This window comes from Dendrobates tinctorius, unplaced genomic scaffold (genome assembly GCF_039654945.1).
Source record: "Dendrobates tinctorius isolate UK_male_01 unplaced genomic scaffold, ASM3965494v1 ptg000056l, whole genome shotgun sequence".
Classification (NCBI taxonomy): Eukaryota; Metazoa; Chordata; class Amphibia; order Anura; family Dendrobatidae; genus Dendrobates; species Dendrobates tinctorius.
Window position 1 is genome coordinate 21,420,224 of NW_027361724.1, and position 15,680 is coordinate 21,435,903.

The window sequence follows — 15,680 nt, forward strand, 5'->3', positions numbered from 1 at the left end:
GGTTGAACTGTTATGTGAAAACTGGTAACATTAGTCTTGCAATGTCCTTTCTGGGAAACGTTCAATTTCTGTGATGTGGTCAAAAATTCTGTGAGTAGGTACTGCATTGTGAAGTCCCGTAATTATACTCTTGTGCACGGGTCGTTTGCACAATCCAGTAATATCACTCTGCACTAAGACATGTATATTATCCCTGATGGTGAGATTGCAGCGGACTCACTGGCTCCCAGTAACACAGCAGGCAGGTAGGGTTTCATAGCTGCTCTATGGATTTAGTTATGAAAAAGACCCCAAAAAATGAAACTGTAAACTTCATTTAAAAGTGAAAAAGTGTCCTAATCCTGCCACCGAAAGCTGTTCCTGCAGATATGGTATTACTCCTAAGTCTTGTCAGTAACCCTATTGAGGCAACCACCGGGGGCCTATTGGCTCCAAAAATAACAGAAAGTTATGACAATGACATGACAGCATAAAAGATAAGATGACAGATTACATCACAGCTGCCCTGATATAGAAGAGGTGTGTAGGAATGTGCCCGTGTCAGTATAATACTGCATGGAGTGTCTGTGCCGTGTGTCTGTGTATACAGCTAGGTGCATAGACATGTAATGACGGGCACTGCGCCCAGAGAGCAGCAATATATATTAATATATCCGTGTGTATGTACTGGTGTTTCTAGGTATATAGCTGGCTTATACACGCAGCCAAATATATATTACATACACACTCACATAGTGTCTGTGGTTGTGTGTGTCTGTGTAATGTGTTTGTATCAGGTGTAATGATCTGTAGCCAAAAACAATTGTGTTCTGTGACATTTAAGTAACAGCTTTTTAATTTGTTTTTTGTTTTTTTTCCCCCTCTCCCTTCTCCACTCTCCCGCGTCTTTCTCTCGTTCCTGAGCCTTGATGCCCTCCCCCCGTCTCTCCCCCGCTGCTCTTATGGCGGACGCCATTTGCATGCGCAGGCTGCCGTTTTGTTAAAGGTCAGAGAGGTCAGGGGTCACAAATTGACTTGCTGGATCCCGGTTGGGGGACGCGTCATGCCGCCTTTTGGTTAATAAAAGATTGGATTTTTATTTATTTAAGATTTCGAGTTCAGCCTCCCCATAGCTTAACACTTTATTTGCCAAAGGATTGCAAGATGCAGAAATGGCTTAGAGGTACCTGGGTGACATACTACTGTACATATCCCTTCAGGCTGCTTTCTTTATTGGTGAGAGCTGCTTGACAGGACAGTGAATGCCAGGTAGTAGATACAGGAGCCACAGGCTTGTGTAATATGCCCTCTAATGTAGCACAAGACATCCCAAGTTTAATTAGACTGCAAATCCCGTGTGATTCTTGGGAGAGCAATAGAATGAGCTTCATGATTAACCTGCAACATTTATTATCCACGTTCCTATGGGGAATACAAAGAGATGGCTACAAAAGTGGGACGGAGGGCTGGAAACATAATGAATTCTCAGCAGAAGTGTAAGGCTAGATTCACGCTTGTGTCGGGGACCCTATTAAGGGCCTTCATTGGAGAGGATCACAAAAAAAGCTAGAAATAAAGATGGCGTCCATCAGGCAGCAACGCATCAGACACTGCTGTTATTTTTGTTTTTCTGTATCTATAAAGAGAGCAGATGTGATTGTAGACTTTCCTGGCCCAAAAATTTGTGACCTTGATTCCAGTAAGAGTATGGAGGCACTATTGGGTCCTTCATACTTCTACAAAAATATTAATAACTATTATTATTACTCTGTTTCACTCACAATCCAGTCAATGTAACCATTTTTGAAGGGGTATTCCCAAAATCGCAAATTCTCCCCTGTCCTTGGATAAAGGCTCTGGAACCCAAGAACAGAGCGCTGCAGATCCCTGGGTTGAATGCAGTGGAGTTGCATATGTTCAGCCTCCTGTCCATTCATTATCGGTCATAAAAGGGGAGAGTCCGCTCCCCAAAATCTGAAGCACCTTGTCAGCAGGATACATCGCACGGAGCCGCCTAGGCAGACATAATCATGTGGAAAAAAAGTGGTTCTTCAGCCATGGTGGAAAAGCAGGCAAGTATAAAACTTCACATTTATTTAAGCACATTAGAAGTCCCAACATATCTCCATGACACAGTGCAGCAATACAGAAAAAAAAAAAACGCGATTCGGCTAGCATGCCTTAGTCATGGTCACACTAGCCGAAACGCGTTTTTTTTTTTTCTGTAGTGCTGCACTCTGTCGTGACGACATGTTGGACTTCTAATATGCTTAAATAAATGAGCGGTTTTATACTTGCCTGTTTTTCCATCATTGATGGAGACCCACTTTTTTTCTACATTCATTATCATTGAAAGATATATGAGAGAAAAATCGCGAAAAAGTCCCACGCAACAAATTTTACAAAATTACCAAAGAATTTTTATTAGAATACAGCAGGAATACAGGAAAAAAGGTGGTATAGAAGTCAGTTATGACCATAAATAGCACATGGGCCAAAAAAGACAAGGGGTATACCACAGGTAATGGACAAAGGGATATAAATAATGTTATCAATACATAGTACAAAGATTAAATGTTCAACTTAATCCCATATTAGTATATACCAACCAGTCAAAGTATGTAAAAGATAAGCCCAAATTTGGCCATCACACCTGGTGGAACCTGCCACCAATGGGGATGAATACAAAAAGTAGTAAGCACACCGAATGAGTTCACTGCATAATGTTACCTTTTAGACTGGTCGATAGTAGGAGTCCACCTAGGCATACCCTCCCCGACGCACGTTTCGGCTAAATGGCCCATATACTAATATGGGATTAAGTTGAACATTTAATCTTTGTACTATGTATTGATAACATTATTTATATCCCTTTGTCCATTACCTGCGGTATACCCCTTGTCTTTTTTGGCCCATGTGCTATTTATGGTCATAACTGACTTCTATACCACCTTTTTTCCTGTATTCCTGTTATATTGTAATAAAAATTCTTTGGTAATTTTGTAAAATTTGTTGTGTGGGACTTTTTTCGTGATTTTTCTCTCATATATCTTTTACATATATATCTTTGTCCCATTATGTCTTTAGTAACACCCATTCATGCAGTGATATACTTGTATGTCTCTACTCTATTCGTATAAATGGGGTGTTTTTTCATGAAACTATTATGATTCATTATCATTGAGTAAGGCTAGGTTCATACTGCGTCAAAGCATAGCGTTGACGGGCTGTGTTAACGCTATAGCATAACGCGATCGCGTTATGCTATACTGCTAGCGCAGATGTTTCATCTGCGCTAGCGGTGACGGACCCTCGGACGCTGCAGCCCACGTCCGAGGGTCCATCACTGAATGACGGCACATCGCTAGCACATGCCGGTTATGGCGTGCGTTGGCGATGCGCCTGATAATGGGAGTGAATGGCAGCTTTAACGGATTGCGTTACACCGCGTTATGCCGCGGTGTAACGCAATTCGTTAAACGGACTGCCTTAACACAGTGTGACCTCAGCCTAATCCAAAATTTTTTGACAATCCCACAGACACTGAATGGAGCAGAGGCTGATTATGCACACTTCCATTAAGATGTTCTTGAATCAGTGGTGGGTCCTAGTGGTTGGTCTCCCAGAGATCAGCATGTTATCCCCTATGCTACGGGCGGTTATGTTATAACTGTCAAGCTTGTGAAAACCCTTTTAAGATATAAGATCAATTATTTCAGATTGTGGGGAAAGGTTTTTCAGAGGGTTTTTTTTACCTTTGGTTTATAGATTAATAAAATAAAACCTAGGTTGGGATCCGATGTTTAGGACCTCCACTGATCCCAAGATGTGTCCACAATAGTCATGTTAGCTGGGGCAGATCAATGTCATTTATGCATGATTCTTCCTTATTTACATGAATGTTAAAGGAGTCAAACACGTGTCTCCATAGCCCCATTTATTCCAGATGTGTTTAGTTCTGTCTTATGTCCAAGCGCTTTATGTGACGTCCAACATCCGTCGTCTTCAACATTGATCATTTTGGTGGGTTAGGCCACGTTACTTATGATGTATCTGCAGCTCTATTGGAAAAACATAAATGTTGCTATGCATGGTCGGCAGAGGCGGGCATGCCATGTTAACAGGAATGTCCATTATTGTTTTGGCAAGATCTGTCCACCAAGTTGGACAATTAATGTTTTACTAAAAGCTCTGCATGTATGCTTTTCTGGACATTAGTAAATACTTAGGTAAGCTTGTTGTTTTGTGACGTCTTTTTTTCATGTGTTGTTTAGCTGTCAGATCGTTAATGTTCATATTTGTGCCCCATGTGGGTATGCCCTTCAATATGCCGTGTGTATTGGACGTGTAGGTGAATAACAAAATGACTTCACCTCTTCATCTGTAATAAATATTTCATGTCTGTAACTCTTGATGGATGTCCCCATACATGCTCTTGGGTGTGCTACTGAATGGTTGTCCTCAAGATGTTGCGTTTGGTGCCTGTTTTGGATAACGTACCATCCTTGCTGTAGTGTATGTTGTAAGAATATCACAAGTTGCTCTCTAGAGGCTTGTTATATCAATGCAGTATTATCTCCATAGGAGGGAAATACTCTTTGTAAAGTATCACTTGTGTGTAATTATAAGTGCAATTCCTCTACAGATCGGTGCCTCCCAAACATCTCATTTGTACAGGACTCAGATTCTTAATATTCTTTTTGGCCATTAGAGAACATGAGCCTTGTGTTTCTCTACATTAGCAAAATATAAAATTGTCATAGATTGGCTAAAAAGGAAATAAACACAACTTAAGAGCTGATCGTGCTCGAATGCCCTGGAAATTTTTTTGATTGTTGGTCTCCCGCTGGCCAGCACGCATCGCTGCATGTGGCAGGCGGGAGACCAGCGATCAGCGAGCTGGACGCTGGTTTCCAATGTAAACCGCGGGTAACTAAGGGCGCACGTCACTTAGTTACCCGCTGTGTATGTTAAATACCAGTGCTCTGGTGCAGTGAGCTGGTAACCAAGGTAAACAGTGGGTTTCTAAGCGCCGCGCAGTCTTCTCCAAGCATGTCTTCATCATAGAGTGGAGAAGAAGTTCTCTTTTAGGTTGACGCCAAACCGGAAGGGAAGGTGCCAGCTCCTTGCAAGAGTGACATTAGTGCACTTTTTATAATTAATATATATTTTTTGCATTCAGTTTTTTTTCAAGCAGATAAAGGACAATTATTCAGCTAGAAATTGCAGACCAATATATAGACAACCATCACATTAACCTTTAAGCCACATCCATTGCTAAGAGACATAAAACATTGTACGTACAGTAATGTGGACTCCATACACAAACATTTACGGTCATAAGCTAAATTATGGCTTTGTCATACGCTGTTTCCTTGGACCCAAGAAGTCAGTTCACTAAATTTTTGTCCTACGGGCTGCCCCTGTCTACGTTGTGATCTTGTAGACGTGAAAATGACATGGGGCAGCTTAGCTCCAGAGTACAGTCCATCCACAACAAAGGATTAGGTGCTGAAGAACGTACCCCGTAGAAATCAGGGGCCACCTGGCCATGCCTGTAGTGTGGCAGTGTATTGTCCTCATAAGCTTCATCCTCAATAAGGAAAGATCTTACCGGTACGGGTGTACTGTGAAAAATGGCAGCTAGAAGATCATTTATAGAGGAGATTTATGATCCATCTTTGGATGTTTAATATGAATGTATGAGGGTTTGTTATACTTCTGTTCACGTTAGTACAGCCAGTTCTTGGCTTCTTTAGATCCTAGAAGGAGAGGTAAATCTAAGTAGAAATATTGTTGTGTGCTTCATATGTCATAATTTTGTAAGAAGATCCTAAAAAGTGTATCCTTCCTTAGGATATAACTATTCCCCTCTATAATAGACTACTGCATCCTGAACAGTTTACGTATGCCACTTTCACTAGTTGGCTTTGTATTAAAAAAAAAAAAAAAAATCTAAATCTAAAAAATAAATAAAATGGCTCAAATCCTAAAATGACTGCCAGCACAGCGAGTTGTCAGGTAACAGAGATTCTTAAAATCTATGAAGGGGAGCAATCATCACAGTGAGGGTTGGCAGATGAAACTGCAGCTTCGCACCACTATTTTATTGATACCAGAGCTGGATTCACAGCCACACAGCTCAGTACTGCTGTATAATGTTTTCCATGCAGTTACTGCTTTTGTCTGTGTGCAACAGAGAAAAAAGAACTGTAATCCCTCTCTTTGTATACTGCGTATAGGAGACATCATAGCAAGTAGTCTTCACCCATTAGCTCAGGGATATCTGAAAATTAGTGCCTGCAGAGGGGAAATCAGGTGAAAAATGCTAGATACAAGTGGTAATAATGCCAATATGATTTCCTGCAGTTATACAAGCATGGCTTTTCTGGGTAGTTTCTCTCTTTGCTTTCCTTTTCTGTCTTTAATATGAGGGATCTACAAATGATGTATAGTCCTGAGATCCATTTTTTGCAAGTTACGAGTGTAAGCTCAAGGTTAGGAACTCTGTTTGTAGATACATTTCCTTTGAAAACAATACACACAGGATAGTTTGTGATACAGTTATTGACGATGACAAAATGTAAAATACTTGTTATTTTTGATAATTTTCGAAAGAAAAAGCCTTATAAAGTTCATTGATAAAATGTAAAGTGAATGAGTGCTAGCTGTGCAGGAAGGTCAGCACTGGACTATGGTCGTGAGTAAGCCATCTGAATGACTTTCTGATGATCACGTTTCCCTTGTTTGAATGTTTCCCTATTCTTATATTTCAGAGCAAGAGGAAAACTTTGAGTTCATCATTGTGTCTCTCACTGGCCAAAGTTGGCATTTTGAAGCTACAAGTTATGAAGAAAGGGATGCCTGGGTACAGGCCATAGAGAGCCAAATCCTTGCCAGTCTACAGTCATGTGAAAGTAGTAAAAATAAGGTGAGTAGCCATTTCCCCGTCATAGAACAGTAGCTCTTATGCACCAGAGACTGCCACAGATATTAGTTGTGATATTTAGTTCATCTGTTAGCCACTGGTTTGCTCCCAGTAAGGCCACTCATGGTAATAATGTGCAGAATCCTCACCAAAGAACCAGTAAACTTGAGTATATTTTTATCCTACAAACAAAAACCGGAGCCAAAAAGTCCAAGTACATATGTATGTAAAATATCACATAGATTTTATTAGTCACATAAAACATATATTATACATGCTCATAAAACAAAGCGTATCTCAAAGCTCATGTGTGAGGACACACAAACACTGCAATAGCAGCGCGTCCGGGCTGCTGCTGGGCACATACACTGACAGCTACTAATGGGAAAGACTTGCACCTCCTTACTTGTGACTCTCTGTTTGGTATACATTACAATCCTTTGGTGCTATCCATTTAAGAGTTGTGGAGACCACTTTATATTTATGTTTTGCACTTTACATACACTAGGCACTTCTTTCTAGCCTTCTTGGTGTAGATATATACTATTATTATTTTTTGTGCAATTTCCTATAGAGGATTGTGAGCTTTGCCCATGCTGTTATTGCAGTGTTTTATGTTTCCTCACACATGAGCTTTGAGATATGCTTTGTTTTATGAGCTTGTATAATATATGTTTTATGTGACTGAAAAATATCACATAGATTTTATTATACATATGTATTTTGACTTTTTGGCTCCAGTTTTTGTGTGTAGGATCTATATCTTGTGGAGTGTCCATGATTACGGTTTGTCCAAAAAAATAGACATAAGCTTTCTCTGATTTCATGAATTGATATGTATCAGTGGATTTTTTTCTTTGAGTATATTTTTAGCAGAGCGGTGGCATATGTACATCACGTCAGAGATGGTCATGGACGTCATGTCATAGAGTGGGGGCGTGTATGTCACGTCAGAGAGAGGCCGCATGTATGTCGCCTCAGAGAGGGGGAGCGTGTACGTCGCGTCAGAGCGGGGGGCTCCTGTACCTCGTGTCAGAGCGGGGGGCTCCTGTACCTCGTGTCAGAGCGGGGGGCTCCTGTACCTCGTGTCAGAGCGGGGGGCTCCTGTACCTCGTGTCAGAGCGGGGGGCTCCTGTACCTCATGTCAGAGCGGGGGGTGCTCCTGTACCTCGTGTCAGAGCGGGGGGCTCCTGTACCTCGTGTCAGAGCGGGGGGCTCCTATACTTTGTGTCAGAGCGGGGGGCTCCTATACTTTGTGTCAGAGCGGGGGGCTCCTATACTTTGTGTCAGAGCGGGGGGCTCCTATACTTTGTGTCAGAGCGGGGGGCTCCTATACTTTGTGTCAGAGCGGGGGGCTCCTATAATTTGTGTCAGAGCGGGGGGCTCCTATACTTTGTGTCAGAGCGGGGGCTCCTATACTTTGTGTCAGAGCGGGGGGCTCCTATACTTCGTGTCAGAGCGGGGGGCTCCTGTACCTCATGTCAGAGCGGGGGGTGCTCCTGTACCTCGTGTCAGAGCGGGGGGCTCCTGTACCTCATGTCAGAGCGGGGGGTGCTCCTGTACCTCGTGTCAGAGCGGGGGGCTCCTATACTTTGTGTCAGAGCGGGGGGCTCCTGTACCTCATGTCAGAGCGGGGGGTGCTCCTGTACCTCGTGTCAGAGCGGGGGGCTCCTATACTTTGTGTCAGAGCGGGGGGCTCCTATACTTTGTGTCAGAGCGGGGGGCTCCTATACTTTGTGTCAGAGCGGGAGGCTCCTATACTTTGTGTCAGAGCGGGGGGGCTCCTATAATTTGTGTCAGAGCGGGGGGCTCCTATACTTTGTGTCAGAGCGGGGGGCTCCTATACTTTGTGTCAGAGCGGGGGGCTCCTATACTTCGTGTCAGAGCGGGGGGCTCCTGTACCTCATGTCAGAGCGGGGGGTGCTCCTGTACCTCGTGTCAGAGCGGGGGGCTCCTATACTTTGTGTCAGAGCGGGGGGCTCCTGTACCTCATGTCAGAGCGGGGGGTGCTCCTGTACCTCGTGTCAGAGCGGGGGGCTCCTATACTTTGTGTCAGAGCGGGGGGCTCCTATACTTTGTGTCAGAGCGGGGGGCTCCTATACTTTGTGTCAGAGCGGGGGGCTCCTATACTTTGTGTCAGAGCGGGGGGCTCCTATACTTTGTGTCAGAGCGGGGGGGCTCCTATAATTTGTGTCAGAGCGGGGGGCTCCTATACTTTGTGTCAGAGCGGGGGGCTCCTATACTTTGTGTCAGAGCGGGGGGCTCCTATACTTTGTGTCAGAGCGGGGGGGCTCCTATAATTTGTGTCAGAGCGGGGGGCTCCTATACTTTGTGTCAGAGCGGGGGGCTCCTATACTTCGTGTCAGAGCGGGGGGCTCCTATACTTCGTGTCAGAGCGGGGGGCTCCTATACTTCGTGTCAGAGCGGGGGGCTCCTATACTTCGTGTCAGAGCAGGGGCTCCTGCACTTCTCATCAGAGCGGGGGGCTCCTGCACGTCGCGCCAGCGAGGGGGGGCTCCTGCACGTCGCGCCAGCGAGGGGGGCCCTTGTGTGTCCGAGAGGGGGCTCCAGCTCGTCACGTCAGTGGAATCATTTGTTTATGAAATACAGTTTCATAGTTCTCACAACTATAAAGGGGCAGGAATGTATTTGTGCCATCACTGTAATTGCTTACACACAGTAGAGTTAGGATTTGCTGAATACCCTTACTCTGTAGTCTGACCCCTTTTTCTTCTTCCTTTTTTCAGTCCCGTCTCACCAGCCAAAATGAGGCTTTAGCTCTACAGTCAATTCGCAACCTACCAGGAAACTCTCATTGTGTGGATTGTGATGCACAAAGTAAGTATATATCTCCAGAGACACCTAGATGAACTTCCTTTCTATTCTGCTACAAAATCCACTAGATATACTGTAAGTGGGGCTTTTTAACCTCTCACATTCTCCCATTGCACAGTTATCAGCAGAACTATCCCGTCTACCTTTCTGCCTGTCCATAGACTATGTGGAAGTCAGTCTTCATTGGCACCTTTAGTAAAACACTGCATTGTTGTTCTCTGAGGAAATGTAATCTTCTGGTCCATTACAAGAACTGGTTTTGGTTAGTGTTTCATGATCCTACAGTTATGCTGGCCTTATTCTAACTCCCGTTAAACATCCTACAGAATTATTATTAATTTTACTCTCTTATTATACTGCTATTAATTTCACAGCACTTTACAGACACCATCATCACTGTCCCCATTGGGGCTCACAATCTAAAGTCATGTCATCAGTATATCTTGAGTGTCAGGAAGAGTTTGAGGAGAATATACAAACTTCTTGCAGATGTTGTCCTTGTCTGATTTGAACCTAAAACCTCAGTGCTAGAATGCTAACCACTGAGCCACAGTGTTCCTCCATCTCATCAGTGTCCCACATGTATGTGGTTACAGGACCACTAAGATCTACACAGCTAGATGTCTCTCGTGAGGCTGTGCTTGAGGGACCTCCCAAGGACTTCTCTGGATCACAGCTGAACTGAGCTAATTTGACTGACATGGTAAATCTGAATCTGGTCACGCTATCATAACCGTTTTAAGCTTTATTACATGAGCTTTTTTACACGTCATAAAAAAGAAACCTGTTTGATGAACATATGTTGCAACTTAACCAAACAGAAAAGCATTCAGTGTATTCACATGGACCGGTTTAGTGCCACACAGTTGAAAAAAGAAAAAAAATGAACTGCACAATCTGCATGTGATTTACCACTTTAGCCATAATGTTCTTGGCCATGTATTTTTTACCTTTATACCCCATCATAGTTATGCACTATCAGTTCATGTGAATGCATCCTGAGTTATATCTCCAGTCAGCCAATGATCAATATTCAGTCCAGCTAAGATAAGTTACATGGAGATAGGATCAAAGAGGACGATTTCATTCCTGCAAAGTGTGAGGTACATGGCAGGGTGATCAAGGGGTGCTTATTCTCTTTATGTGAAGTTTCACATTGTGTTATTAGTAGATTACTAAAGGCTTATTAGCCCTGAAGATAACATGAGCAGAGACTGTGGTACCTTGTGCCCAATTGGCAGTAATTCAGTATGTCCCCTGGAATTGATTTTTCCGTTGAATCTTATTACTTTAAGTGCAATGCTTTGGTTCAGGAACTGTATAAGAAAATTAAAGGGGTTTTCCAGACTACAGAAATATTTTTTTCATGTTCTTGTACATGCCGAATCAAATATACACAGTGTTAGGATTCAGCTCTACTAGTCGCTTCCCGCTGTCAGCATATGCCCAATCATTTGTGATTTCCATACTTGCAGTCATGAGCGGCTAGTTTCTTTTAATGTTTTTTGACAAAACTAGGAATAGTAGTTAGTTGGTATCGTGACCGTAAGTAGGCAAATCACATTTGAGCTGTCATGTGACAGCTGCTTTATCCTTCAATCAGAGCTGGATTCTAAAGCCCCCGTCACACACAGCGAGATCGCTGCGGAGTCGCAAGTCTTGTGACGCAACAGCGATCTCACCAGCGAGATCGCTGTGTGTGACACCTATCAGCCTCCCTGCCGGCTATCGCTGATCGTTGTGGAAAACCCTGGACATTTTTTTGATCGTTGGGCTCCCACTGGCCAGCATGCATCGCTGCGTGTGACAGGCGGGAGATCAGCAAGCTGGAGCTGGTAACCAAGGTAAACAGCGGGTTTCTAAGCGCGGCACTTAGAAACCCGCTGTGTACCTTAGTTACCAGCGTGCTGGTGCAGGGAGCTGGTAACCAAGGTAAACTGCTCTTAGAAACCTGCTGTTTACCTGGGTTACCAGCTCCCTGCACCAGCGCGCTGGTATCTAAGGTACACAGCGACGCGCTAGTCGTCGCTGATGCTGATCGCTGGTGAAGCTGCCTGTTTGGCAGCTCACCAGCGATCCTGACAAGTTCATATCGTTGTCGGGATCGCTGGTGAGTCGCTATGTGTGACGGTGCCCTAACACTGTGTAAATTATGCACTGTTAAGATTTTGCATTCTACATTGCTGGAAGAAACTTTATTCAAAACCCCTTCAAATTTGAATTCAAATTGCCCAACCCTGTACAGTTTTGTTCTCCAGGAAGTGAGCTGCCCCCAGAGCAATCTGGAGTGGCTCTCTGTTCCCCCTGTTGAGAACACAACTTTGGAAAGTATATGTCTATGGGGAAGTTTGGAGAGATTGCGATAAGAGGAGTTTATTAAATGTGTATGGCCAGGTCAAGGCTACAATCACACAACATTCGTGGGAAATGGACCGGGTTTTTTGGAGGCGTGTGTGTGTCATCCATGTTACATCTGTTTTTTTCTCATGAATTTTATAAAGCTGAAGCAGACTGTCCAAACTTTTTTATATCCATTGACTCTTATCAATGGATCAGTGAGAAAAGGTTGAACAACGGATTGAAAACTGAAGTGCAAAGAAGGTCTTCTGTATTCCATCTTTGTTTAACGGATCTCCATAGATTTTAATGGCAGAGTCTGATTTAATGAGAATGAGCGGACACTCACTGATCGGACTCATGGATCCGCTTTTAAAATGAATAAGTGTATGGAAGAATGAAGCTTTGAAGTCTGTTTGCTGTCCATTTAAAAAACTGCTGACAAATGGATGTGTTGAACAGATGTGTGAATGCAGTCTAAGGGCTAATAACGGACAGGTTAAACAATGTGAACCCTTTTATTCAGTTAATCCTGTCAAAGCATTCCAATGATGTTACTCCATTCAGTGATTTCATATTAATGGCAGGCTTGGGACTTTTCTTAGATGCGTCACACATTTTTATAGCTACACAGTGAATGTGTACTACGGATTCTTCCTTCCTGATCTCCACAGATCCAGACTGGGCCAGCCTGAATCTCGGAGCGCTAATGTGCATAGAATGTTCTGGTATTCATCGCAACCTGGGGACTCATCTTTCCCGCGTCCGATCGTTGGACCTCGACGACTGGCCACCTGAGTTAATAAAAGTCATGTCTGCCATTGGAAATGAGCTTGCAAACAGTGTATGGGAAGGAAGCAGTCAAGGCCATGTGAAGCCATGTTCAGAGAGCCCCAGGTCAGTGTCATTATAAATGTATTGAGAAAGAAGTGTTGCCAGTTAATTTCATGTAACTTTCTGTTATCAGTAGCTACCATCACTATATACTGTGTATATGTGTGTGTGTGTGTGTGTGTGTGTATATACACTGCTTAAAAAAATAAAGGGAACACTTAAACAACAGAATATAACTCCAAGTAAATCAAACTTCTGTGAAACTGTCCACTTAGGAAGCAACACTGTTTGAATAGACAACAGATGGAAATTATTGGCAATTATCAAGACACCCTCAATAAAGGAGTGGTTCTATAGGTGGGGACCAAAGACCTCATCTCAGTACCAATGCTTTCTGGCTGATGCTTTGGTCACTTTTGAATGTTGGTTGTGTTTTCACACTCGTGGTAGCATGAGACGGACTCTACAACCCACACAAGTGGCTCAGGTAGTGCAGCTCATTCAGGATGGTACATCAATGTGAGCTGTGGCAAGAAGGTTTGCTGTGTCTGTCAGTGTAGTGTCCAGAGGCTGGAGGCGCTACCAGGAGACAGGCCAGTACACAAGGAGATATGGAGGGGGCCGTGGGAGGGCAACAACCCAGCAGCAGGAACGCTACCTCCACCTTTGTGCAAGGAGGAACAGGAGGAGCACTGCCAGAGCCCTGCAAAATGACCTTCAGTAGGCCACAAATATGCATGTGTCTGCACAAACGGTTACAGTAGAAACCGACTCCATGAGGATGGTACAGTATGAGGGCCCGACGTCCACTGATGGGGGTTGTGTTCACAGCCCAACACCGTGAAGGACGCTTGGCATTTGCCACAGAACACCAGGATTGGCAAATTCACCACTGGAGCCCTGTGCTCTTCACAGATGAAAGCAGGTTCACACTGAGCACATGTGACAGAGTCTGGAGATGCCGTGGAGAGCGATCTGCTGCCAGCAACATCCTTCAGCATGACCGGTTTGGCAGTGGGTCAGTAATGGTGTGCGGTGGCTTTTCTTTGAAGGGCCGCACAGCCCTCCATGTGCTCGCCAGCGGTAGCCTGACTGCCATTAGGTACCGAGATGAGATCCTCAGACCCCATGTGAGACAATATGCTGGTGCGGTTGGCCCTGGATTCCTCCTAATGCAGGACAATGCCAGACCTCATGTGTATGGACTGGCCCGCCCTTTCCCCAGACCTGAATCCGATTGAGCACATCTGGGACATGTCTCGCTCCATCTACCAACGTCACGTTGCACCACAGACTGTCCAGAAGTTGGTGGATGCTTTAGTCCAGGTCTGGGAGGAAATCCTTCAGGAAACCATCCGCAACCTCATTAGGAGCATGCCCAGGTGTTGTACAGTAGGGAGGTCATACAGGCACGTGGAGACCACACACAATACTGAGCCTCATTTTGACTTGTTTTAAGGACATTATATTCCACTTTAATTCTGTGTGTGACGCCAAATCCAGGCCTCCATTGGTTAATAAATTTGATTTCCATTGATTATTTTTGTGTGATTTTGTTGTCAGCATAGTCAACTTTGTACAGAACAAAGTATTCAGTGAGAATATTTCATTCATTCAGATCTAGGATGTGTTATTTGAGGCTATGGGCCCACGTAGCGTTTTAAAACGCACAATGAAAACCGGACTTCTTCCCAGAAATCGCGCGTTTTTTTCCCGCGCGATTTCACCGCGATTCTGTTCGCGATTTTGCCGCGATTTTCTCAAGCACTTTCCAAGCGATTTGAAGCACCGCTTGGAAAGTGATTGACAGGTTGGTCACACTCGTCAAACATAGTGTTTGACAAGTGTGACCAGCTTTTACTATTGAGGCCGCCTACGCGGCCTCAATAGTAAAAGATAAAATGTTAAAAATGATTAAAAAATAAAAAATCGGGGTATATTTACCTTCCGACGTCCCGCGCTGCCATCCAGGGCCTCAGCGTACCCAGCGATGCCTTGCGAGACCTGTGATGACGTTGGTCTCGCGTTACTATAGCGATCTCGCGAGACCACGTCATCACAGGACCTTGCCGCAAGGCATTACTGGGAACGCTGAGGCCCGGGATGGCAGCGCGGGACATCGGAAGGTAAATATGCCCCGATTTTTTATTTTTTTTTTACAGGGGTATGGTACAGTCTCCTCTCCTCCACACCGTGGGTACCAACCGCACATGAGACGCTTAACTTCCCGCATGGTGGGCATAACCACATGCGGGAAGTAAGCGATTCTTATGCATTCCTATGGGTGCGGAATCGCAGCAATTCTTTGCGATTCCGCACAAACGAATGATCATGCTGAGATTTTTTCCGCGATGCGATTCCGCCACGGAAAAAAGCGCAGCATGTGCGGAATGCCATAGGAATGCATGGGGGGCGTCATGTACAAGATTTTTAAACGTTTTCGCTCCGAAAATCGCGGCAAAAACGCTTAAAAATCGCATCGTGGGCACACAGCCTGAATGTTTCCTTTATTTTTTGAGCAGTGTATATATAGTGTGTGTGTATGTGTGTGTATATATATATATATATATATATATATGTGTATATATATTTAATAATCTTTATTTTACTTTTTTCTTTGAGCAGTATATACCGTATTTGTGTTTATACCTTTTATATGCACAGGGTCACTAAGGGGTACATTTTTTTTTCCTTGTGGAGAGTGCCACATCAGTATAAGGTGATTTATGGGCCACTAAGGCTAGTTTCACACTAGCGTTTTTGAGCG

The 15,680-nt window shown here is 44.1% G+C and overlaps 1 protein-coding gene across 8 annotated transcripts in view; it reads left to right on the forward strand.

The window, feature by feature from the left end:
* Positions 1-15,680, forward strand: part of AGAP1 (ArfGAP with GTPase domain, ankyrin repeat and PH domain 1) — a 502,402-nt gene that overhangs the window by 453,260 nt on the left and 33,462 nt on the right. For all 8 annotated transcript variants that reach the window (XM_073577586.1, XM_073577587.1, XM_073577588.1 and 5 more), the window contains 3 exons: positions 6,756-6,910; positions 9,655-9,745; positions 12,754-12,976. In XM_073577586.1, coding sequence (XP_073433687.1) covers positions 6,756-6,910; positions 9,655-9,745; positions 12,754-12,976 — 469 coding nt within the window. The remainder of the gene's footprint in view (positions 1-6,755; positions 6,911-9,654; positions 9,746-12,753; positions 12,977-15,680) is intronic.